Source organism: Hermetia illucens, chromosome 1 (genome assembly GCF_905115235.1).
Source record: "Hermetia illucens chromosome 1, iHerIll2.2.curated.20191125, whole genome shotgun sequence".
Taxonomy (NCBI): Eukaryota; Metazoa; Arthropoda; class Insecta; order Diptera; family Stratiomyidae; genus Hermetia; species Hermetia illucens.
Window position 1 is genome coordinate 20777827 of NC_051849.1, and position 26810 is coordinate 20804636.

Here is a 26810-nt window from a genome sequence, read left to right on the forward strand (position 1 = left end):
ATTAAGCCAGTCAGAATCAGTCAACCCTGAATTAAGGTCACTCCTCCCGATTAGGCTTAACAATCTAACCTCCCTCAATCCTACAATCTTCTTCATCCCTCGCCTTTGACCACTGCCCTTGCACAGGCACAAATCGAGTAAAAGGTAGAAAGAATCGCGCTGTATTCTAAAGCCTTCGTTCAATCCTGTCAACCGGTGCATAAAAACCTTCATTTCCTCGTTTACCAGTACGGAGTACTATTTTGTTTTGTTCTAAATTATTCTTAGGTTTAAGTATATGACTATCTCAAAAGAGCATTGACATTCACCGCTTTTTCACTATGTATCATGTCACCGGCTACGCCAGATATTTCCGTAGGTGCGCGTTACATACTTTCTTACTCACGCTTGCGCTTTCAAGTTAATATTTACATATTTATTTTTTGTACCTCACACATATTTCTTTTTCTTTGCTCAATAAATAAATCTGAATGAGACTGAGGAGAACCAGTGCGATGACCGAGTTAGTGAAGTGCCAGCCTCTCGATCTCGTTGCTCCGGGTTCGAAACCCACTTCGTCATTGAATTGTTGCACTGCTGTACGCTTGCGGAGCGTTAAGTATCATGACAATGAAACTGAAGCACTGTCTCATTATAAGTCAGATAGGAAAAGAAATGACAATACAAAAGAGACTAGGTGGATGTCTCTAGGAGCGAAAAGGAGACGTACTGAAAAGAACCACCACTTTATGTTTTATTGTTGATTTATTGTTGAGGATGCTGGGAGTCCTGAGTCCGCATCCACTTGATAACGGACCCGACTATTTGGGAAGCAACTTACTTTCTCTCTTGTGGTCCACGGACTCCCCTTTTTTGGGTTATACGCTCAAGTTTACCAAAAAAATTGACTGACGGTTTCGTCCAGTGCAGAGGCAACTCATCGGACGCTACCTCACCTCCAACCTGCTCCTCCCAGGGTAGAGGTGAAGCAGCGTCTGACGAGTTGCCTCTGCCCTGGACGAAACTGTTAGTCAAGCTTACGAGTAGTGGTTAGATCACTAGGCCTTCGTAGCGTAAGGTCGCGATTCAAACCTCACTGATGACAAAGGGATTTACATCGTGACTGGACTAGATGCCTCAATGACATTCTACGTTTGCCAATTACCCTGAGTTGCAAACTTAATTATCCCTCTCTCTTCTTTTTCAGACTTTGTTCCGTTCTTTGCCTAATTCTGAACTCGCAGAACCTGATTACTGCACATTTCCGGCTTAAGGTATTTCCCCTCATTCATTTAAAAAACTTACAAAACAAAATTTTAAAGTGTATAATTCATACTCACCGGAGCATCCTGTTTCCTATCCATCTTCATGTTATTCCGTCCCGGCGACATGTCGGACATTGGGAACGAATTAATTCGTTGTGTTGCCCGACGATCCGAAGCGCATCCAGCAATCTGTGCCCATAAAAAGATCTAATAATAATAAAAAATTTCATAGAATCTGTCCTTAAAACTACAAGGGTTCCATTAGTATGGGAAGTAGAACATTAGACAGTATTTACAGCAGTCGAGTCTCGAGTCCCATAGCGCTTTCACAATAACTGGTGTAAATTGATCTGCAGTAACTCCTGCTTGTTGCACTTTTATTTACAGTACGTTGGTGAAAGATGGAATGGTGCTGGATTAAAATGGCGAAGTGGAAGCTATGCAAGCTTATAGGAGAGTCTTGCTTAGATACTCGGCATGGCTAGTGAGATTATTAACAAAATTTACACGAGGAGTTTACGTTCATCATAGCATGATGCAGTAGCCAAGCTTTGAGCTGATACTTCTTTATTTTTATGTACATACCAATGGAATATATTCGTCCTTTATAGGGAATAATATGGCTAAGATGAAGCAACAAATCACGATCTAAATAAAAATGTTAACTTAATCTGGGTAAGTATCAAGTGGAAATTAGCATTAACTCGTACGTTTTTGTGCTGTATTATCAGAGAAAAATAAGGCCCCCAGACAATCAAATAGTGAAGCTTAATATTCGAGTTAAAAAACAAGACGAATATAATTCATACCCTTGCCATGTTATGAATTATATATAAGGGGCAAACAACATCTTGTAACCACTTTTATCACACTCCCCGAAAGAGCCATCCGGCCTTCTGCGACTTTAGTTCGGACTTCTAGAAGGCGAACTGGAAACTCATCAACCGAACCCTCAAATTCAAACTGGAATCGCTCCTCCTCCCTTCCAACGAAACAACGATTTGGTAGTTGGAAAACGATATCATAGATTGGACAGTTCGTCAATACACTGAAGTAATTCAGCAGGTATGTGACAAGCCGATACCATCTGGTTCCCTAAACTATCGTAAACTAAGCTCTCTCCCTAGTAATATCCTTAGAGGTGAACCATGATACCTTCAGGGAACTCCGGAAAACCTAGACAAATCGATCCAACAAATCACTATTCTTCCGCAAAATATTTCCACTCCCGAAGAGGTGAACATCCTTGCCCTCCACAATTGTGATCAACGCTTCGCTTTACTGTGAGCGAATCCATAGACCTACTTCAATCCTTACCAATTTTTTCCCGCCCTAATCCTAGCCAAAACCTTTTCTCCCAATTTCTTATCCATCTGGATGAACATGATGATGTTCCCCCCACCCACTTTGTCAACCCAAGTACAGTGGAAGCTGTGCTTGTAACCTCCAAAAACAAAAAACCAGTGGGTCTTGACAAAATCCCTTTTCTTAGTTTTAAAAAAACGCGTCCCAACATTTCCACCACACTTACCTCAATCATTAACCATTGCCTTCCCGCCCACTTCCCCACCGATTGGAAAAGTCCTCGCATTGTTCCCATTACAAAAAAGAACCTTAACCTGCTTAGTCCTGATAGCTATAGGCCTTTATCTATACTATCTTCCCCCTCCAAAATTTTCGAACGATCTATTAAATTCCTCAACGACGAGCACTGCGATTCCAACAACACCCTTCCCGAGTTCCAATTCGCCAACCGAACTAAACACTCGGTTGAGCACGCACTTCTTGTCCTTAAGGCGGATATTGTTCTAGTTATCAATCGGAAGACACTCCCCCCTAAGCCTGTCTCCTTGACCTAAGGAAAGCTTTCGACTCCGTATATGAATGTGGAGTGACATCAGAACTTTGTCACTCAAAATCCACGACAACCCTATCCCTACTGGCATTAAGCCGTGCAACTGGTGCCTTCAGGTCCCTGTATACTATCCTAAAATACAATATCCCTACTCCCAAAAAGCTGTTTCGTTATATAAGCAGCTTATCCGACTGTTCCTTATTTTCGACTTCATCCGATAGTTCCCCATCTAATATGGAACAACCCCGCCTAAAAGAGCGCAGAAAAATTCGCCGCTGCGCAAAAATTTTCAAAAACAAAGATCGCTCCAAATGCATCTCCAACCTGATCCTCTATGAGTCCTGCCAAACCTCACGTACCGATGTCTTCCTGGCCCGTCATGCCCTTAATTTCGTGATCAAATGTCAATCCGAATCGTCTTGTTTCCAAGGCCAAGCAATTCGGGATCATTGGAGATAACCTTTTTCGGAGTTATCTGTTTCCCCAGATCCTCTTATCCCTGCAATCACAAAACCGTCTGTTTGATCCCCAAGGTAGAGTAGCCTTCTACACCGGCAATTACTCTGACTTGCAATTTTTTAAATCCTCCCATTATTACCTCTCCTCCTAGCTTCTGATTCCCATCCCTCTCCCGCATGTCACACATCCTACCCCCTTCTGTTTCCAATATCAACGCGTCAGCAACTCTGTTTTATGTTATATCAGGTAGGAGGCTCCTTTTTGGTAATCAAACATTAGTATAAACTGTCACTGGTTACCAAAGGACTAGTTTCTTATCCACCTGCATAGGAACTGATTGTTTTCTTGGCATCGCTGCGATATCCTCGTTTTCTAGGGTATGCTACCCTTCTGAGCAGAGCCACATGCATGTAGGACATCGTACAGACCACCCATTTCCTACACACACGAGTCAGGAGTATCTAGAGAAGAAAAAAGCGATTCCTCTGTAACTTTCAGTATGAATCCAGACGATAATGGTTTTGCCAATTAATAGTAAGAAGAAAGTAACTTGTTTTGGAGTGCCGATGACCGCTGCAAAATTTCAGAGGGGTTAAAGAGAGGGGGTAGAAAAGAGTACCTTCTTCTTTCTTACGCATGCTTCCCTATCGCCCTCCCCTTCGTGGATGAGTTTGCCAATTCAAATTTCACCATGACGGTATCAAAATGTCACTCCTTCTTTTGAAGCATCTTTATTTCTTAAGGGGAGTATGACCGCCGTGATTTTTTAGCGAGGAAAGCGAGGCTTGATAAAAATGACCTTTCGCTTCTCCCTCCAAATAGGTAGGTTCTGAGGGTGTGGTTCAAAACTACACCCCCATCATTTTGAAGTTGAAGTTATCTTATTTTGAGGTGACGGCAACTTTTTAAGGACTTTCAATCCCTGAATTTCTTTAAAGAGGTTAGAGACGGGGGATCATCCTCTTTCTCCTGCCATCTTATTTGCGATAATTCTCCCCTTGCTCTGCCAACTGGAATGAACGTAGCCCGTTGTTTATTAACCTCGAATTTTACTACATTTGCTTGATTGTCCAGCCAGCAGTCAGTTCCTTTAAGGGAAGATAGGACTATTCCCGACTTTAGTGGATCCGTTTAGTATTAAAGAAGCTATAAAGCTCAAAGTTGTATTCTCCTATCCTTATTCTTCCTGTTTGTGTGCAGTTTGATGTTGTTGGTTGATTTCTCTTCGGTGCTGACGTTGCCACCATATATTTTGTCTTGCCTTCATTGATGTGCAGCCCAAGATCTCGCGCCAATCGCCGCCTGCTCGATCTGGATGAAGGCAGTATGTAGGTCTCGGGTGGTTCCTCCCATCATGTCGATATCGTCAGCATAGGCCAGTAGTTGGGTGGACTTAAAGAGGATCGTATCTCTTGCATTTACATCAGCATCACGGATCACTTTCTCGAGGGCCAGGTTAAAAAGGACGCATGATAGGGCATCCCCTTGTCGTAGACCGTTGTTGATGTCGAATGTCTTGAGAGTGATCCTGCTGCTTTTATCTGGCCTCACACATTGGTCAGGGTCAGCCTAGTCAGTCTTATTAATTTCGTTGGGATACCGAATTCTCTCATGGTCGTGTACTCAGCAACGTGATACCTCTATAATTTGTTGAATTATACAGGAATATTACATGGTGGGTGCTGGTGTAGTAATTAAGTGAGCAAAGTGGGCAATTTTAGCATATCATAAATTTGTTAATAATAGTAGAGTTTCCACCAAACTTTCCCCTATAATGCTTCCTGTTAAAGTCTATCTTATTGCAGAACTTTATTTATCTAGGATGAACTTCATTCGTTGTAAATTTTCATATCGTTTTGGGGAGTATTTTGAGGCCTAGATACTATGGGAACGACCAACATTTTCAGATTTTTAAATTGAACAGTTTCTGAGGAATGGTTTTTGAAATAATTCACCACTTTCAGACCCAAGCACTCCTTCCCTTGACAACCAATGTCAAAACTAATATTTGCTGCGATTAGGACAATCGTGGCCTTTTATTTGATGGCTATATTCGGTGAAAAAAAACAGTGCCCTTTTGCATGTATGGGAACCCCCATCCCTTAAACGTAACGTGGAACAATGTTACTCATATCCATTAAAATTCTTATCAATAGGTGTAACCGTTTCTGAGTATATGGGAAATGACAGACAGGCAGAAAATGATAGATGAATTTCCTTTTTTTTAAATACAGGCGATGACCGCCGCAATTTTTTGACGAAGCTGGAGAGGAAAGGATTTCACACTTTACCGTTGACAATTTTCCTACCTCTTCTGGGCATGAGGTTCAAAATTAAACCCCACCACTTTGATGTTAAATCGCCTAAGAGGACATTGCTTTTTAAGGGGTTACAATCGCTGCAATTCTTTAAAGAAGTCAGAGAAAGAAAATCTCCTCCTTTCTCCTGCTTATTCCCTTACCATTTCTTACACCTCTGGGAATCAGCTTCAATTTACATTTCACCATGAAAAAATCCTACACCCTTCCCTTCCATAACAAATAACCAAGGAAGTGCATGTTTTGAATTAAATTAGGCATTCGAGGGAAACAACACCAACAGTTCTACTACCAAATCCTATCTCCAACTCCACGTGGTGACTGCTGGGAGTTCCTCCTTCTTAATGAAAAATTCCAGACGGAGAAGGATAAAGGCGAGTCTCCCGCGCCTAAAAACGGAACAAATTGTATCAACTCAACTTTTCAGGGGATTGAGTTGGGTTGCCCACCCTATACGGAAAACCGAAGCTGCGGAGCCACGGAAGGAGCTTGTATTTTATAATGACAAACCTGGCAACGAAAACGGAATAACGATTTGCGCATTTTCTCATGGAAAGTGCACTCCCTGTACGGACCCTGTCCCAATATAAGGCTGAAGTAACAGCGTTGCAAAAGATGCGCTGTTATAGCGACCATCCAGTGATCCATGTGTTCGGAGTAGGTTTCTTAATCAACCAAGAATGAAACCTGCTGTTATCGGCTTTGAAAACATGACCGTTTGCGAGACAAATTTGAAAATATAATCTTCATTAACGTTCACGCCGAAGCCTATCCCAAGTATGATATCAAAATCATACTTGGAGATTTCAACAGTTAAGTAAGGACTGAACCCGTATTCAGGTGTCACGTCGGCTCCCACAGCTTACATAAGGATACCAATGATATTGGACTGCGAATTATTCAGTTAGCAGTAGTGCACGAAATGGTTGTTGGAAGTACCTGGTTTGTGCGGAAAGCGGTCCACAAACGTACGTGGGCCTTTCTAGATGAGACCACTTTCATCCAAATTGACCACATGCTGATAGAACGCCGCCACTTCTCAGCCCTGATGAATGTCAGAATATATAAGGGGGCTAATATAGATTCGGACCATTATCTCGTTGGCATGGTGCTCCGCGCTCGAATTACGACACCACCTACAATCCCCTCTGACAATCAGGTGAGGGTGAATACTGAAGCCATCCACAACACAGCCTTCCGCGACACCTATAAGAGGGAAATGGATGCCGCAATAACCGCAGTCAACAGAGGACCTGGAGATGAAGCATCAACAAATGATCTTCACAACCACCTGAAGAACATTATCATTGATACGGCCACAAACATACTTGGCCCCAGCCGCCAAAGGAGTAATGTTGCATTCTCAAAGAACGTGGGCAGAGACTTATCACGAACTCCGTCGAGGGGAAAAGCGTCTTCACAGACGGAAAAAGGAAGGCCGGGAGAACCGACAAGTCTGTGAACCGGAAATGTATAGGGAGCAACCGCACCAGGCGCGGAACTTTTACTAACAAGTCAGCAGGATGGAGCCTTATACACCGCGATGCTCATCCTGCCCAAACAAAAAGCGAAATCTGATTTCAACAGAATGGGCATATTGGAGTGATGGGTTGAGTATTTTGATGAGCTACTGAACAACCAGAACATCGGCGAGTTGGAGGTCTCCCCACCTGAACACGACGGGCGAATACTGCCACCATCAAGTTTAGGAGAAAAAGTCCGTGCAATTCATCGGTTTAAAAATGATAAGTCGCCAGGAGCCGATGGAATTACAGCCGAATTGGTTAAATATGGAGGCGACCAGTTACACCAAGTGGTTCATCAATTTGTGCTCAAGGTATGAGACAGCGAATCAATGCCTGACGATTGGCAACGAGCCATTATTTGTCTCATACATAAAAGAGGTATCACGTTGCTGAGTACCATCTATAAAATATTCTCCTCTCTCCTGCTAGGCCGGATAGCCCCATACGCCCACAACATCATTGGCCCATATCAAAGAGGCTTCACTTCATGCAAATCAGAAACAGATCAGGTTTTCTCTCTGCGGCAAGCGATGGAAAAACTGTTGGAATATGGACAACAGTTGCACCATCTATTCATCGTCTTTAATGTCGTCTATGATAGCATAGCCAGGGTAAAACTGTACACGTCCATGAGGGAATTCGGTATCCCGACGAAACTAATAAGACTGACTAGGCTGACCTTGACCAATGTGCGAGGCCAGATAAAAGCAGCAGGATCACTCTCAACACCATTCGATATCAACAACGGTCTAAGACAAGGAGATGCCCTATCATGCGTCCTCTTTAACCTGGCCTTCGAGAAAGTGTTCCTTATTATTATTATTCTGTTAAGGGAAAGTTGCACCGCGTCTTTGAAGAACTATTGTGTTTACTGGGTATAGTGCACCTATTGATCATAGTATCTCAAGCAGGTCTGTAACCGTTAGGAACTTTAGTATGTTCCCCACTTCCAGATGTTTCAGCTTTGCATCTGCTATTAAGTGTTCTCCCAGAATTCTCGACCTACTTTGCACAAGTGCCGGACACTGCCCTAGGATGTGTATAGAGGTTTCGTCCTCCTCACAAAACCTGCAGGCAGTGTCCGTAGATATCTCTAGCTTCCCTAGGTGATAGTTCAGCCGACAATGACCAGTGAGAATTCCCACTATGATTCGGAGGTTCTTTTTGGTGAGGTTTAAGCAATCCTTTGTACGCACGGGTTCGTATCCCCCAATAGGCACCCTGGACTGCTCCATCCCTGGTAAGTGTTCCTTGATGCTGAGGTAAATGCAAGAGGTACGATCCTCTTCAAGTCCACCCAACAACTGGTCTATGCTGACGATATCGACATCATGGGAAGAACCACCCGAGACGTGCAAACTGCCTTCATTCAGATCGAGCAGGCGGCGATTGGCGCGAGATCTTGGGCTGTACATCAATGAAGGCAAGACAAAGTATATGGTGGCAACGTCAGCACCGAAAACGAACCAACCAACAACATCAAACCGCACTGGTCAAACGGGAAGAATAAAGATAGGAGAATACAACTTTGAGACCGTTGATAATTTCTCTTATCTAGGGTCGAAAATCAGAACCGATAACAGCAATGATGATGAAATCCGCGCACGGTTGTTGTCAGGCAACAGAGCCTATTTCAGCTTACAAAAACTGTTCCGCTCGAAACGTCTCACCATAGGGTCAAAGCTCTTACTGTACAAGACAATGATCTTACCAGTCCTCATGTATTCCTCGGAGACTTGGGTTCTTAGCAAGAAGAATTGCGAACTCTTCGCCGCGTTCGAGAGAAGAACCCTCGGTAAATTTTTGGCTCCTTACATGAGGATGGACGATTCCGTCGCCTACATAACGACGAAATCTATGAGCGATACCATGACCGTCCGGTTGTGGATAAAATCCGGCTCAATAGGTTATGAGGGGTGGGTCACTTAATCCGTATGGATGAGGATGATCCAGCCCGGAAAGTCTATAAGGGCAATATCTATCATAGAAAAAGAAGACGAGGCAGACCCTACCTAAGATGGAGCGATGGCGTAGGTCAGGACGCCAGACAGCTTTTAGGGATATCGAATTGGTGGACCTCGGCGCAAAACCGGGATGTCTGGAGTTCCTTATTAAGGCAGGCCTAGACCGGATACCGGTTGTTGCGCGATCAGGTTGTGGTCGAAGATTAATTATCAAGTTTGCAATTTCCCATTCTTCTCTTTTGATGATTACAAGAGATTATGTCTTTTCAAGGACAAATAAAGCCAAGCGATCGAAAGGGAGAATCCACAACGAATCACATCTTCGTTCATTATTCCCCCTGCCTCAGATGTTTAGTGAGGTGTGGTCTCTGAAGTTTCCACTGTTCCTTGACATCCTCAAGGCACGTAAATTTTTGTAAAATGACACATGATGGGTCGGAGTGTTGGAAGAAACCCTCCCCTCCCTCGCATTCCCGAGTCTGGGCAAGTACAGAGACGTGTAAGCACATGTCGACGGAACACTTCGATGAAGCTTCAAAATTTGCGGGCGTACCTTCAGGGCCAATTTAGCCATTTTGTTTTAGGTTTTGGGATAGCTCTTCCCTCCAGGTTGTCTCCGGCCACTGAGGATGGATTTTGATTATCTTCACTCCTTTTATCCGTTACAGGTTTACCGTTTCTTAATCGCTTTCTGTGTATCTCCTGCTTTGTAAAAGTGGGATATCTAGTGGCTTTCTTTGACAAGGACGTGCTTCAATTTGCAGGTCACCTCAATCGAATTAGTCTATTCGTAGAAGCGTGTCCATGACGATGATTTAGTCGCCTTTATGTTCTCCTTCAGAACTTTCAGTGCCACTTTGTACTGATTCCACCGACAGCTGAATCAAATTTCAGAACTTGGCTAAAGAGTTCCCTTGTCGTTCCCCCTCGTCGATTTGCCCAAAACCTTATTCGGCCGTGGTGCTTCATCCTTCTTTGATGGATTGAGTGGATAGCTCACTTTAGAAACTTCTTTCATATTAGGTTCGACTATTTGGTTTGTTCTGGTGATGGTTCTCGAACCTTCAGTTCTATTTGCTGCGTTGCCATCTGCAATGGCGGAGTTCGAAATGGAGAGGTTGGAGCTGGATCCATGCCCATTTTGAAACCAATGCCCCTATGATCTGAGAGCGTAATATCGTTCGAAACTCTCCACCATGTCTGGAAATGTACTAGTGACATCGATGACTTCTCACCTGACCCTTAGGATCTGCAGGTCGGTCTCTATTAGATGTTCTAACAGTCTCCATCATTTTGTATTGATTTCAGGACTTCTCCAACAAATATGGTGAACGTTAACAGTGCAACCTGCTATGGGGTACCATGGCTTTATTTTTGACATACTGGTTAGCTCTTATAACGAAGAAATAAGCAGAGCATCAAAGAATCTCCTTATCTCTCTGTTGGGTTTTCGTGCCTAGTTTGCCCGTTGTGGTATTACCATCACATACGTTATGAACCAAGGTACAACACGTCAGCATGTTGGAAGTTTAAGCCTCTAGCGTCCCCATCAACAACCCATAGTTAGTTTGAGATAAATAATTTTTTTGTAGTTATTAATTCGACAAGTAATAAGTCCAGTGGCGCTTTACAATGCATCAAATTTATTTGGAAAATATGGCACCTCATCTACGGTTCAGATGAAGATGTCATAGACTGCACGTCCCCTTCACTGGCCTCAGGAGCGAACAATTGTAATGCGACGGCTCCACGCCCGTAGTGGAACCGGTAGCCCGTTTGCTCGCAACCCTTCTTAATATCTGGCTCAAGAACACCGATAGTAAGGAAAGTTTCTCATTTATTGGCTCTTTCTCCTGCTCTGCAGCCTAGCAGCATCCAGCCTGAGGTTATTCCGGATAATAAAGTTGTTCCATAGTCTCACCGCCATTACGCTCCTTATTTAGAAGCCAAAGAAAGCATTCGTTGAACGATGATAGGTTGGACCCTCTTTTCAGGGTTAGTCGCGAGCCCTCTCATACACAATTGAAGGAGGAGCACTGCCACAACCAATTGTTTGTGCTTTCGTCGGTAACATCTACCGACTCAAAGCAAAGTTTGATACCGGCCTTACAGGTAGGAGAAGTTTTTTGTTAAGCTGTTCGCAGGATGGATTGTTGTCATCATACAAGACCCATCCATTCGCTTTGTTAGCCTTGGTTGAAAATCAAGACTGACCCGTTGCCTTCGGGTCCTCTAGAGTTGATGAGCTGCGATCCTTAGAGAAGTGCTGCTGATTCGGTTACCCCTTGGTTGCAAATACTGCGAGCGACCCTTTCTTCTCAACCTTGGCAAGACCTGTAGGTTGGGGTTTACGCAGAGCGGTTTATCCGACGGAGGTTTGCTTACCAGTTGGGATAACTTTGGCTTCAGCAGGCGCCAACTGGAGCCCGGAAGCGGACTGCTTCGGTTCGTCCGTTAAAAACTGGGCCCCAATTGGAATGGTCCCCAACTGAATAAGTGGGGGAAGCTGATTCTAGTATAACGAGTCTGCCGAAATTGGGGGTCGCCTGATACCGAGGTTTCCATTCAGCTCTCAGCACGCTAGTCACATTTTCGCTTGGGGGTTTGATTATCGCTTAGCTTCAAGTTTCACCTCTCGTTTCCTAGAGGATCTTCCTTGCTGAACTGGCTTACCATGACCAAGTAGGGAATCGCATAGAGGAGCTAATTCAACTATACTTTGACCAATACGACCAATTTGAAATTAAAATTCAATGCAAAGTGAACCTTCATATCGCCAATTTTCCATGAGTCCTCAATCAATTACAACAACAGGCAATCCTCTGATATGCTTATGAATCGTATTCAAGTGGCCTAAATTTCGACAAATCTTTCTCCTACGTCTACCTCATTATATTTGGAAAGGAGGTAACTCAATTGCGACCCATTCATTATTCAGCCGAGGGTTCTGTTCTCAATATAGACCTAATCTAGGACGAATTTCCACTTGCTTTTCCGTCCCAGTTCAAATTGTTTATTATTCATGCGGGCGGTAGTGGCCAGTAGCCCTGTAATTAAGGTGCTGCTAAATGCTTTCGTATGCCTACAGATATGTATCTATTCATGTATGTATTTTCTTCTGAACTCACAATGAGCGCTTTTCACGTTTTGACCATTTCACTATTAAGGACATTTGATTACATGACGACGGGAAGCAGTCTTTGGATAGCCTGACATTATCAGAGGTGAATATCTAATGGAAACATGATATTCCTTTCAATTACATGCTTGCGGGAAAATCATATGTACAGTGATATTACATAGTTTGAAAACTCGGTTGAATGTACACAAAGGACATGCAAATATTTACAATAACCCAAGTTGTGGCATTTCTGTTGCCTCGCTTGGTAGAGTTTCGTTTTCTCCATGGTCGTATCAATTTGATTTTAACTTTGAAAATCTTGGAAAATGTTTAAACATGAGATATGGGTTGGACATGGAAGGGATACTTACAGAGAATACCAGATGCATGAATACGTGGAAAGCAACGTAAGCGACCAGGATCCAGTCGAACCACTCCGGCAGTTCGGCTTTTGTAAGTTTCACCGCAAAGAATATTGTTACGACTGAAAAGAAAGAAAGATGTTAGCAAGCAGGGAAAGGCAGGACTTCAAGGGGGTTTGAATATATTGAAATGTGTTTTCTATCTAGGACACATTTAAATATCTTCTAAACCAAACAATGCAATACTCACTAGCTAAAATGTGGGCTAAATTTCCTCCAAACCAATGGCCCCAATTGAAGTACGGACGAGTCCTAGCGTTCGGTGCTGGTCTGAATAGAGCACCAATCGGTTGGAAGAAGCATATTGCGGTCGTTATTACACCAAGGATTGCATGAGGATTCCTTGCTGAAGACCATCCGCCAATTTCCACGAATATAATAACAAAGGCGGCCATTGTGAGCGACCATGTCAATACCATGCACATTCTATGCCACTGCAAAGTACAATGGGCAATTACAGTAGAAAATCGTATTGAGGACAAAAATGGGGACGAAGGATAATTATGTACTTACGGCAAACCATTGATCCTTTCCACACAATTGGCTTCCAACCCACGTTTGTTTGAAGTAGCGAGCCAAAAGGATTCCAAGTGATGTCGTTCCAATCCATGCCGTGACCATGAAGGCTCCATGCAGTCGAAGGAGGAGAGTTGAGGCTCCAGCCAAATTTTGTACCACGGAAAGATTAATAGGTTGAGCGGAGGGTATGCGTCCTAGTGTGTGATAACCGACCCCGTTTTCTGTAAGGATATTAATAACAGTAATTGTATACTTTGGTGTAGGGGACATATTTTACGCAGCCATAAAAGTAGGCTTAGCCATAGTTGGCCCTATGATGAGCTGTGTAAGGACAATGTAAACAAGGAGAACTAATTGTTCTATTTACAGGCAATTGAACCTAATAGTTACGTAGGACAAAAAGTACTACTTCTCCCCAAATGAGAGTTTCTTTGTTTGTACCTTTTATTGAATATTACATTTGTTTACCATCAGCACGATAGCAACAACCCATAATCACAATTTTAAGCGTTATCCTTTGCCCTTATCCAACCCAATCCTTTCCGCAATCCTGGAATCTATATTTAAAACAAAATCTTACCTCTAACTTCTGCTCCTGCAGCTAATAATAGATGATAACGCTGCTTTATTAAATCAAATGTACGTCCTTTTACTTCCGTCACAGGATCTCTTTCAACTTTACAATAAATGACCCCATCTTTGTGGGATGAAGCTAACAAGCGAATAATATTTTGATTCTGAAATGTATATTTTCTTGGTTTATCTTCATTTTCTCTTAAGTAATTTCAAAGTTGGAAGAACTTACAATTCCCTCACGTGAATCTCCATAATTTGGATTGCCTGATGTCCATGATGTGAATGCGTTAACCTTGCCACCTTGTGGGACACATTCTATAATGCTGTCGTCACCCATTTTATTGTCGGTTGAGAGACCTACGGCAACGTATCCAGGCTGACCTGTAAAAGAAGGAGAGGATGCAGTAGAATGTTGTTTTTATATTCAATTTTGATATGGAGTTAATGGGGTTCAACCTCCTTGTGTTTCAGGGGCAGTGAAGCCCATAGTGTTTTACGTAGGCACCTGTCGTGAGACTTAATCTTACGGTCCTCTTAAGACACGGATTGATTTTGTGACCACAATCAGAGCCCCGCTGAGACAAGCAACAACGGTACCAGTCTATACCAAGTGCATGTCTTAGCATTCATACTGGTGGATGCAAGAATTACCTAAATCTCTACCGAACTATGGAGTACGGCACTCGTGTTGATATGCAACACCACGTCGAGGCCCGAAGGTCTCTTCTCGCTTGAGCATAACCACAGCCACCATGAAACTCCCACTAGGGGGGCCAACCGCAAATAACCGAGCTGAATGTTTCCATGATGAGTATGTGAGCCCAGGGGTTTCCCGGTTCCCATGGTACCAGTATACCCCTGGTAATATTTCGTGACCAATTTGCCACTTCAGATGAGTCCTCGTGCCGACTCGGGTCTGATCGCCCTGATTAGGTCTTTGGAGCATTCGCCTACTGAATCACGGCCGGCAAACCAAAGGGATTACAGCGTCTCCCGGTGCCACCACTATGGAGGTTCTCCTCGACCACCTCTGAGCACCTGTTTCAGGGGCAAGCGGATCTGGTGTGGGATGAAAACGAAGCAACAACCAGAAAAGCGTCGTGCTTACATTGGAAAAGGTGCTAATATGTAGGAGTCCAAGCCAAAGTAGAACAGCATAAGCCGAGCCAGCAGCCTCCAGTACGGGGACTCTGGTTACCTTTGACACCTTCAGCTTCAAGTACCTTGGTGGTCGGTGCCAGCTATAGCACCGCTCTGCTGGAACCAACAGCAAGGACTTCTGAATTTGTAGTGCCGTACGGAAACCTGGAAATCATTAATCATTGCCGTCGAAATAGACAGGTCGAGTATCACTCACAGTACTCCCAAGGAACAAGGCCCCGGAAGCCAATGAAGAAACAGAGGTAGGAGAGGAGGATTAGCTCTACTAAAGAACCAGTACCATCTGAATAAGATTGCGAAGAATAAGAAGGCCAGTACTGTCGACGAACAGGATGGGAAAGACCTCGCTAAACATCAGGTATCTGTCAAGGAGTGCAACGACAAGATCCTTGGAAGCCAGCAAAAGGTGAAGCAGAAAAAGAGGAGCAGATTTTCCAAGGGTTCAGACACCAAGCAACCTCTGCAAACAGTGAAACGACAATGGCAGCAAATGAAGCACGCACTGCGAAAACCTTCAGTGACTTGGCGAGGAGTCGCTTACAGGTGGTGATGGTGAATAGTAATTCCAAAAAATTGGCGCCGGAGGTGTAAACCAGCAACGAGGCCAACATGTCGAAGGAGGTCATTGAACACCATCTAGTCAGCAGGGGTGAACCACGATATGCATCCCTGCTTTAATTCTTCCCAGGTGCCCCATGGATTCCACGATATTGTTCCGGATGACATTATTCCTGCTCTAGTAATAGAGACAATGGATGCTATCGGTCTACACATTCGGAATATATACTGTGCTTGCCTAGTACACGCTTATATTCCATCCAGCCATGGACATCCTGCCATGGCTCCTGGAGGACACAAAGGTCTTTGCACAAACACGGTCTAGACGTAATAATTATCGGCAAGTTTGCGGGCAACACTGCATGTGATCCACAGTTGAAGCCTCCATAATGGACTCACGGCGAATGCTAGGAAAACTGGACTAGTTACGTTCACTCAGAGCGTCAGGTGGGGAAGATACACGCCACCCACCTTAGCAGGGGCATAATCCAGCTAGTTCAAACAGTCAAATATTTAGGAGTATATTTCGATTTCAAGCCAAACGTGGAAGCACCATATCCGAGAACAATATTAGGAACCCTGCAGAGTGGTCTGGTGCTGTAGGGCTGCGATAAGCCCTGGGGACTTCCACCAAAACGGATTCATTGGATGTATACATCCATAATAAAATCTATTTTGTGGAGTTGTCATAGGGTGCTGCTGAAATTTGGCGGACTGAACGAAACATTCCGGATGTTGATGCCAGGGCACTCAAACATCGCTCGTAATGAGCAAGAGGGGAAATTGCAAGGATTCACGAAACGGAATGGAAAAATTTTAACTTCTGCCGGCAGGTGAAAATGTTTGTGAAGGAACCAGGGGCCACTAGAGCGGCATTTTTGTTGTCACTTAAGAAGTGGCACATGAAAACCCTAGTAGGGCTTGTAACGGGATCTTTGTTTGATAGGAGATAGCCTGAAGCGCTAGCAAAACTGGAACAGATCAGAAGAATGCATGGAAGGATACACTAAGTTCTTCTACACAAATCGCTCGCAAACCAAATAAGGTTTTGGACAGGAGTCAATCTTTCAACTTCTCTCTGTCTGTCTCTACGAGGGTCAATTCAACGCTCTTGGGGAACTACCTACCTCAGTTCTTTTAGGTATGATCAGCAACGTGTGGGAGGGGTTTGTCAAACTTGATAAGGCTCCCAGGAGACCAGTGGGTCGAATTGGGTTGCCGAAGATTCACGTGGACAAACTCGTCCAATCTTAGCGTCTTCAAAACCCCAGGATGATTGGTTGTTGATCAAAGAGGAGACAGAGAGCCACATTTTACTCTGCTTAAATGAAGAGGGCCTGAAAGCACTGAAAAATGGGGGCAAGAAAGTGTTATTTGAAGTCCAGGAAGGTGCAAAACTGGATCACAACCTGAACCCAGTCGACGTCGTAAACGAGCTGTTGGAGGAGATGGAAACCGACGGTCCTACGGGGACTGAGAATCCTCCAACCCAAGCAAATCATGCTTAGGGTAGCATAGATAAATTTGCAGCACTCGAAATACACTACAGCTAATCTACTGGTCTTTCTCCAAGAGGAATACATCGATGTCGCATTGATACAGGAGCCCAGAACCAGAGGCTGGACTATCAAAGGGTTCCAAAGCAAATATTATAATTTATTCCACAGCACAACGGACAGTGATCGGGACAGACCTAAACATGTATCCTCTCGAGAAAGAGCCTGAATGCCTTTCTTTATCTGGATTTGAGTTCCAACAACCTATCCGCGGTCAAACAAGACTTATGAGAGCAGAGAACATGTGAATCTCCTCGGTTTACGTGGTTGCTTAATATTACCCTACTTGATGGGATTTTTAGGGTGGAGAAATTGGAAAGTATCTGACCAGAGATTTTTCCTGGATCGCAGTTGAATACCTTTCTTGCCCTTTCAGAGACCTCAAGAGGATCAATTAGAGGAAGTTTGGTCAAGTTATCAAGAACAAACCGGTCGTCAAAATGGTAATATTGGCAAGACAAATGAATTGCAGTCACAGTTCCAGGCTCAGGAAAGGTAAATTACAATAAAAGGGCGTTGCTACTAAGGTGGAGTGAAATTTTTTTCAACCTCAGGAAACTGACCAGGGAGGTCTTCTACAGCAGCAGCCATACAAGGACTCCTTGAACAAGTGCAAGTCAGCTATCATGACTGTCAGCAAGCAATCCTGGCTGGCTTATTGTCAGAAAATTGCAATCGCCAACCAGACTCAAGGAGATTCTGATCAAGAAACAGAAGAGCTATCCTTTCTTAAAAACTTGGAGGGATTTTGGACGGAATTTTCTTGTGAGACTCTGGAGCTGCTCCAATTCATCACACTTCCCAGCTAGCGAGGAAGACTGTGAATCAGAACCTTATCTGAAAAGTATATAGCTCTAGCCGTGTGAGATTTTCGAATCAGTGATTACCGAAGATAAAATCAGCCCCCTAGTTTCTTTGCATATAAATCACTTTGCCCAAACGACATACTCCCGGAAAAGCCAGAGAGATTTGCCAGCGTGTGTAGAAATCTACTGGAACTGTAGTTCTTTCGGGAGTACTGGCAATACTGAAAGCCTGTCCATAGTTAGGTGTAATCCGAGCCTCAAACCCAATATATTCATTCTGAATAAAGGACCAGATGGGAACTAAAGGACCAGATTTCCACGAAAAATAGTGAGCATATGCGGATTTTAGAGGGAGACATTAAACATACACATAAACGCACCAGTAAGCCGGATGGATCGAAAAGGTTTACAAGTAGGCAGTATTACACCCGTAAGGAACAGCGTGCAGGGCTGTTTTAAAGAAGATGAGAATTCGAACACCACAACTGACCTGCCCGCATCTACTTTTAAATATTGTGACGGCGCTCTTCCTCCAACATAAAGGGGGCCGCAGAAAGTATAAAAAAGCGTTTGACGTCTTCACTATACCTGCGAGAACTAAGGAAGAACTCGCGGAGAATCGGTAATAATACGGCCCAACTCCACCCTTTAGATGGATAGAATCCTTAAGCTCGCTATTCAGATCAGACTCTAGTGGTGTATCAGTGTGTTTGAGGCAGGCATAATACAATAAAAGGAGTTTTCCTCGCTTGGTGGAAAAGGTAGAAACTAATTTTACTAACTTTCTTGTACCCCATCATAGCAAAAATACCACAGGAATGAGCGTTGGGCCTTCTTCCGTGGAGCGTGATGTACAGGGGGTCCTTGTTTTCCTCATGCCGAAGGATTCGGATCAACCGTATGGAAAATGATTCGGTTTGGTGGCCACGCGCTCGTTACAAAGTTAGTTATCAAGTGCCTTGGGCTTATGATTGACACGAAAGTCAACTGGAAGGGACTCTTCACCTTCCTCTGCCAAAGAGCCCTAAATACCAGCGGATCGCTAGTATGAACGATGCTTAACATTGGGGGTTAAATTACACCCGCAAATAGCACCGGTATTGGAGGAAGCAGTTTATACAGGACCATCTCAGTGTAGGCAGTGTGTTTTTTGCGGGAAGGAATCCGATGAATATTCTAGCAAATGAGGCGCGTCACCTGTACGAGAAAAGGAGAATGAATCTATCTAGCAAGGGTGCAGAATACCGAAGAGCAGCAAGGCGAAATCACCCAAGAAGTAGCAGCAACCATGGTATGACTCGCAGGGGGTCGCTGCAATCACACATTGATTTCCGGAATTGAGGAGTCGATTTAGGGACGACACGGCGAAATTAACTGGCATAATTCCTCTCAGGGTGTGGTAGCTACATGATCTACCTGTGTCGATTCAGGATGGATGATTCTCCATATTGTTCAAAATGTGGTTGTACACCTGAAAACCTAGAGCAGGTGGAGCTTGAAAGACTCTCTGAAAGCGAGCCTAAGCTGCAGAACATGGTCAGGAAAATGCTGACATCACCGGAAAACTGGAGACAGGAAAGAGGAAGAAAGAACGACGGGCGTATAAAGGGCAGTCCAGGAACCAGGAGTGGTTTTGGTGGGTGAGAGTCTTACACATTGTTGCAATTTTCACACCTAGCTAGTGGTCTGAAATAATATATATTGTGCCATGAACGAATTGTGTTCGAAGCACCAATGCATAGGGAATGGAGGAGTACCAAAGAAGTATCCATCATGGGGAATGTGACGACTAGACTCACATCGTGTTCGCAAATGAAATCCTAGAAATTGGTAAGTAAAGTTAGTCAAACGAGAGAAGAATGACAGAGCTTTTTTGCATTAACAGGTCCCTTCCCCCTTTCCCACTTCCTTTCTTTTGCTAAAAGTACAGGGCTAGCTGGAAATAATGCGCCAAACGGCTCAAGGCTAGTTTTCTGATGACGGGGAGGTGTTTATTTTATAGTCCGATGATTTACCTGTCCAACCCTATTGAAAAATGAAAACAAACCATAACCCCGTGGGTGGGAGTACGTAGTAGTAGTTACGATTCTGCTTTCAGAGCAAGGCAGGACATACCCCAGAGGTTTTTTCAGTTGTGGCAGAAGATGGGGTTATCATTGCCGCGCGGGAGAGTGAAGTTAAGAGCCAACAATGCACCGAGCCTAGACGCAATACCTAACGTAACAGCAGCGATAGAGGCAACGTTATAGCAGTGCTTCAAGGATGGGTCCATGGGCCCATTACTATGAAGTATATCCATGTTCTACGAACGGAATTCCAGCGAGAAGCTTGTCTTTTATTGGCAACGCCGACGACCTCGCAATTGTCGAAGTTTAGGTATGTAAAGCATCGGTAAAATTGGTAAGCTAGAGTTAGCGGAACACAAGACTGAGACTGAGGGGGGGGGGGGGAGGGGGGGGGGAGGGGAGGGAGCGGGGGGGGGGAATTAGAAAAAGATAAATGTACTTACCGAATCCAGATTGTACTTCAAATTCGAATCGGTCACCTTTCACAGTAACAGCAGTGATAATCCGACAAGATTGATCATTAACACAATTGTCTGGCAATCCAAAGCATGTTTTCACAGATCCGCAACCTTCATAGATGGGATCACTTTGTAATGGCTGAAAAATATTAAAAAAAAAAGTTTTTAATATTAAAAAAAATACTTAGAAACCACATTATGTTGAAAATCAACAAGATAGGCAAGTCTGCTTGTCAGATAAAATAAGAAAGATACTTGTATCTTACCTTGGATGACATTTCAGGAACATATACAGGAGTTGTACTGGTTAGTGGAGGTCTTGTTGTTGAGCTTGCAAAAACAGAAGTATGGTTGATGAGTACATCGACGGGTTCAGAGATAATTCCGACCCAGAATTGATCATAAGTCTGAGCAATTGTGGCACTGTAACACCAAAAATCCTTAGTAAAATCAGTTAGTCAACTAAGGAACACAAAAGCTTACTTGAACACGATTTGCCCCTGGAAATCAAGAGGAGCTTGCCATTCTAAGTAGAAGTCTTGTTTTGGCTTTGTATTGGCATGTGTGGCAGTGGTTTGTTGGCCAAAACAGTTAATAACTTTTGTCAAACCTTCAGGAACGGGGTTGAATTGTCCAAGCTATAAAAATGTGATTCATTAGTGAAAACATCTAGTTGAATTCATTCTTCTCGTTTCAAACTTGCCACTTGATAGGGAGGATCCCGGTTTCGTGCCTGTATCATAAATCCAGCAAAGGTTAATTCTCTAGGATAAGATGCAACGAATACTTTGAGAGTATGACCTAATCCTACACTGGGAGCTGATTCTATTTGAAATGGTGGCGGCGTAGTCATTGGCAAAATACTGCCTCCGCCGTGGAATGGGACCATAGAGTCACAAACATCTTCCGGAGCACCATTCGGCAATGTGTCACTTAAGGACCATAGACTTATCACCACCAAAACAAAGAACCTCGATTTCCACTTCATCGTTAAATGTGTCTAACTGTAAAGAAAAAAAAATATATGTCAGAGATGATTTTTTTGCTCAACTTTGTAGATAGTACTGAATGGTATAAAGCTGGCTTATTACTTTGGATTACAGTCTATTGTCTCAATCCTGGAGAGTTGGATCTCCCAAACTTAAAAGGGTTCACTTGAACTGCCTGACTACTGAGATTGTTTCTGTTCTTTCGGCTAAGGCCAGTAAATTCCATGAAGAACAAAAACACCTAATGCGAGGGTATAGTGGGGAAGGAGGAAGAGCTGATTGAGTTTGGGCGCCGTACGTAAATGCGTCGCTCGCCACAGGGCTCAACGGGGGAGGTACCGAAGGCTGAAACGCAAGACGAGACTCGGGGATGTGTGCCACAAAATGCAAAGAAAACCTTGTAAAAAGATGCAGCTGCCGGTGTGGTAGCGACGACTCTAGTCTCTGTTGTGCTCTTATTCCGCAAAGAGCCTCAGAAGAGATTGAAGTTGAAGCAGATGCATCTGGACATAGGGTGAGTGGGAGCGCAGTGAACTACCTTGCCAGAGCTGAAGAGGTGCGGCAGTTTTGAGGTGCATGAGGTCAGTAACCTTTCTCCAGCAAAACGTCAACAAAGGCGTGAAAAACAGGCTGAGGGAACTGGAGGAGCTCCTGGGCCGCATTTCCATTCACAGGTGGACATGGACAGCAACGAAAAACGCGTCAAAAGTACAAGTCACCCTACTTCCCGCTGAGAACACATAAGCGTCAAACGGATTTCAGATAGTCCATTGAAAAGCGAATTGTGAAAAGAGGAAGATACACGTGGAGGGATTTCATCTAGGCGCTCTCCAAATCACAAAGAAAAGAAAGTGAAAAATGAGAAGAAGAAACAACCACTGGCACTGATAGAAAACCGTCTGCTAAAAATCAAAGGGGATACGAATGACTGAGTAGCAAAGGCAAAGACGAAGAAATGGAAAAGAACAAGACCGCTAGCTCTGTATATCAAAACGGATGAAAGGTGAAAGTTCCCAATGAGATCCACTATAAGATACAGCCCGAAGACACTTAAAAAAAAGTGTCCTCTTTACAGAAAACGAAGAGTGGTTGAGTCCTCGTTGAATTTAACCGAGGATAATCGGCAAGAGTACGTTCCGGAAGGGGGTCAACAGGCTACTCTCTAGAGCATAAGAGCTCTTTCGAAATTTTGACCAAAGAAAGAGGCCAAAAACTTGCTGTGGTTCAAGTTACCGAACAATATGCAGGGAAGCTTATTAACAGGGAGAAAATCAGAATTGGTTGGGTAGTATCTAGGATATGAATACGAGAATTCCTTACCAGGTGCTAACGCAAGGTTGATGTTTTTGAGGACGCTGCATTGGACACAGAGAAGGGCGGATCCTGGTTGGGGATAATTCTAATCCTAGAACACTTGAATGGAGCATGGCTCATCCAGAATCCAGGGCAATAAGTAGTTTCAAAATGGTAACAAAAATGAAGCTCGTAGTTTTAAACACTGGATCATTGCCTACATTTTGGCTACAAGGCTGTGAAGAGAGCATTCTCAACGCCGTCGGTAAAGGGAAGGTGGCTTCTGGTAGATTAGGTGGAAGTCATTTTGGGAGGTGGAAAAGCTGAAGCTGCAACGAACACTGTCGTAAATTACGTAGTGAACCTCAAAGTGATAGCCAGTGGAATTTCCATTCTCTGAAGAACACACAGCGGTGACAAATATGCAGTAGCGGACGGCGGAATTTGTCGAGGAGCCAAAAGTCATTTGGCACAGCATTCAACTGATCAGGAGGAGTCATCTACCAGAATTATAAAGTCCAAATCAGCTGAAATAAAGTAAAGTTCACCCCTCACAGAACCTAGACAATAAGGGGAACTGGTTATAAATGGGTAATCTGAAAAATTGTGGCTGACCAGCAGAACGAAAGACATTCTGATTTGCACTCCGCATACCAACTACTCTGCATGATGGACACAGCCAAGAAAGTGCGCGAACAGTTCATCAGGAATAGACTCGTCGAAGCTACACATGCTGCCGTAGGCAGTTTAGTTCCATATCATGAAAATCAACAGTGAATACTGCCATGGAGGTCATGGTTGTGGCCTATCAACCTGAGGTGCTTCAATTCCGTAAGATTACCAAATATGCTAGGCACACTAGAAAATTATTCCCAACATCTCAGGCTACCAGTTGCAGATATTGAGAGATTATCTAGGAGATCGCTTTCTTCTCTAGGAGACACTGAAGGGGAAATGACTGTGATGATGATCATGGGACTGATCTTTGTCCACCATCGATCATATACAGGTACATATAGCTGACAGATGGAACCCTCTTGTATATTGTACATTTGGGTTCTTCTTTTTGCGAAGAAGATAGAGAAGGGATCGGCTGACTTATCTTCCGGTCCTTAACCCCCCCCCCCCCTCGCTGGTGAAATTAGTTTCCTAACTTGAAGGCTTCCCGAATTAATCCGAATTAATGTGTCAAAGTATTCCAGACTAGTTTCCTGATAACAGGGAGGTTTTGGTTGGTAACCCGACGGCTTGCTGTTACTGGAGTCCAAAATTTGAAACACATCTTACCCAGAAAAAAGGCTAACAGAAGAAACATCAATTTCCTACACCGGATAGGTTGTCACGCTCTGCATAGAAGTACGGCTGTGAACTTTAAAGTTCTTTTTTGTTCAGGATACTGGCAGCCCTGAGTTCGCACCCACTTAGTGACGGACCGGACCACTTGGGAAGCAACTTACTTCCTCTTTTGTAGTCCACGGACTCCTCTTTTGCGAAAGAAGTAGAACAATACAAGGCGCAGATGCTTCTCATGCTGAACTAGTTCGAAGCTCAAATCAACATTAACAAATATTCGGTCTACTTCATTGGTAAAGCACATCAAAATAAAGATTGAATCGAAGTTAAGCCTTAAGCAACGCCCACAAAACGACGGCTCTATAGCAAGCATACTGGAAGTAAGCACAAATCTAGGGTCGGACTAGTGCTTGTTATCCGGAAGACATGATTTCATGTCCGGGAAACCGGTATCAGAAAGAATATCAACTGTGAGAAGGAAGAAAATCTCAATAATACATTATTTCGCAGCAACCCAGATGTCAGATGTAGAGTGGAAGAAGGTTTTCTTCGATAAAACTGAATGCAATCCAGAAAAGCACCCTGATGGACTCAGATAACAGCTTGCAGGGACATGCGCTAGAGGAACACAATCTTGGGGATAGCCTCGAACGATATCATTACTTGATGGTCGCTTGCCTTCCCGTATCTTCTAGCAGGGATTGGGATCGTCGGTCTTAACATGGAGGAGCTTAACACGATGCACTTTCTAGATTCGATAATAGATCAGCAGTGGATGAACTATTTTGCTGACTGGAGCATTGACCGCTATGTTGTACTAGACGATGCAAAGAATAACAGCGCCAAAACAAGGAGTAAAGAAGAAGCTATCCTCAAGAAGAATTTGTAGAAAATATTAAACGACGATTAGCTTCCCTGTGCATTGGTGAGGCTTATTTTAACTGAGGAGGAAGATTTTGTAAGCCAACCTTTGGACTTGCAATGGTCGACCCAGTTTCACCTCTACTTAGTGAATAACCTCCAAACATACATCGAGTCCAAAAATAGCCCTATTTCAACTACTTGATCCACCGAATTTACATAGTCCCGTTAAGAAAGGAAAACTTCAACTGGGAGAAGAAATATATTCTAAACACCGCCAAGATGAGCGGGTATAATGCAAAAATAATAGAACATTTGATGAGACGAAAACAGAGCCAATTGCAAAGGAGGGAGTGCACCTAAACATGCCCATGCCTAGGAAATGCTCATAGTGAACTGGCCAGCCTTTGGTTAAACTGCCTCCGAGGGAGAGGAACGACTCAGAGGGCGGTAGGTAGGATCGATCAGATGCATGTTTACAAAGAAGCCCCCAAAAATCTCAAGTTTGCCATTCAGCGAAACAACAGAGAATGTATTGAGAAGCTCTGCTCAGAGGCAGATGCAAAACTCGTGGCGTAGCATCTATAGAGTTGTGATGGGATGATTTAGAGGTTGGTCATCTCTACAAATCACGTGTCCGACTCTTCTTAAAAATCATCCAGGGTTTATTCCTCAGCAAGGGAAGGGCGCTAATACCATTCAGAGAATTCTGGATGTGACTACAATTCCGGCAGTAACTACAGACGAGCTGTTGGAGATCTGCAGCAGAATAGATGACATTAAAGCTCCGGACGTGGACGGAATACCCTCCATCCCCTCGCTGTGAGATCTAGAGCGGAAAGAATCCTATTGGAGGCAATATTCCCTACAGAATGGAAGCGGCAGAAATTGGTATCTAACCTCTAGATAACCTCCAGGTGAGCTATCTTTCTATAGATATCTTTTCTAGGCACTACGGAGAAAGTGTTGGAGCGGGTAATTTATAATAAACTGCTACCGGCCGTTGGGAGCCAAGGAGGCCTCTCAGATTGACAGTATGGGTTCCTCAAGGTCAGATCAACCACTGATGCCACCAAATTGGTTACTGGTTTGGCCGAAAATGCAATTCATGAAAAGAGTAGGACCAGCAAATATTGCGTGGCAGTAACCCAAAATGTGAAAAATGCATTCAATTCGGCCAATTGTGGTCGTATATAGAAGAATCCCTGGCCACGCTCGGTCTTCCCTGCTATCTCGCTGTCATTGTGGAGAGTTACTTGCCAGAATGGACGCTCTGATATAACACCGATGATGGACCTCATGAGTACGTTGTTCCCGCGAGTGTCCCGCAGGGCTCCGTACTGGGCCCACTATTGTGGAATATCATGAACAATGATGTTTGTAATCTTCAGTTCTGGGACCACTCAAACAAGGGTTGTTGAACACATAGGTTGATCCCTAACATCAGGGAGTGGCTCGAGATAAAACATGGAGAGATTAATTATAACCTCACCTTATTTTTCACCGGCCATGGTGGATACTGTCAATATTTATATAGGTTTAAATTGTATACTTCACCTGATTGCCCAAGCTGCGATAGGATTGAGATGCGATTGACTTCATGATCGCAACGATCCAAAGTAAATTGCGAAAAGCGGAAAAGGTGAGGTTTACGATCGTCGCGGGTAGATGGGAAAAGCTAACTCCGCCCCGTGATGTAATATTTAAAGGTGGTTCCCCCGATTGGAGGAGAGAGGTCTAGGCTTGGTTGGTTTTTAGTGTGTAA

The 26810-nt window shown here is 43.8% G+C and overlaps 1 protein-coding gene across 3 annotated transcripts in view; it reads right to left on the reverse strand.

The window, feature by feature from the left end:
- LOC119657436 (putative ferric-chelate reductase 1 homolog) overlaps nucleotides 1-26810 on the reverse strand; it is a 148284-nt gene that overhangs the window by 6292 nt on the left and 115182 nt on the right. For 2 of the 3 annotated variants that reach the window (XM_038064345.1, XM_038064354.1), the window contains 10 exons: nucleotides 21313-21613; nucleotides 21093-21247; nucleotides 20876-21032; nucleotides 20595-20748; nucleotides 14234-14385; nucleotides 14009-14165; nucleotides 13423-13649; nucleotides 13100-13343; nucleotides 12859-12971; nucleotides 1320-1451 (listed from right to left, as the gene is read on the reverse strand). In XM_038064345.1, the coding sequence (XP_037920273.1) occupies nucleotides 1320-1451; nucleotides 12859-12971; nucleotides 13100-13343; nucleotides 13423-13649; nucleotides 14009-14165; nucleotides 14234-14385; nucleotides 20595-20748; nucleotides 20876-21032; nucleotides 21093-21247; nucleotides 21313-21597 (1776 nt within the window). In that variant the 5' untranslated portion in view covers nucleotides 21598-21613. The remainder of the gene's footprint in view (nucleotides 1-1319; nucleotides 1452-12858; nucleotides 12972-13099; nucleotides 13344-13422; nucleotides 13650-14008; nucleotides 14166-14233; nucleotides 14386-20594; nucleotides 20749-20875; nucleotides 21033-21092; nucleotides 21248-21312; nucleotides 21614-26810) is intronic. The other variant, XM_038064360.1, reaches the window with a different exon arrangement.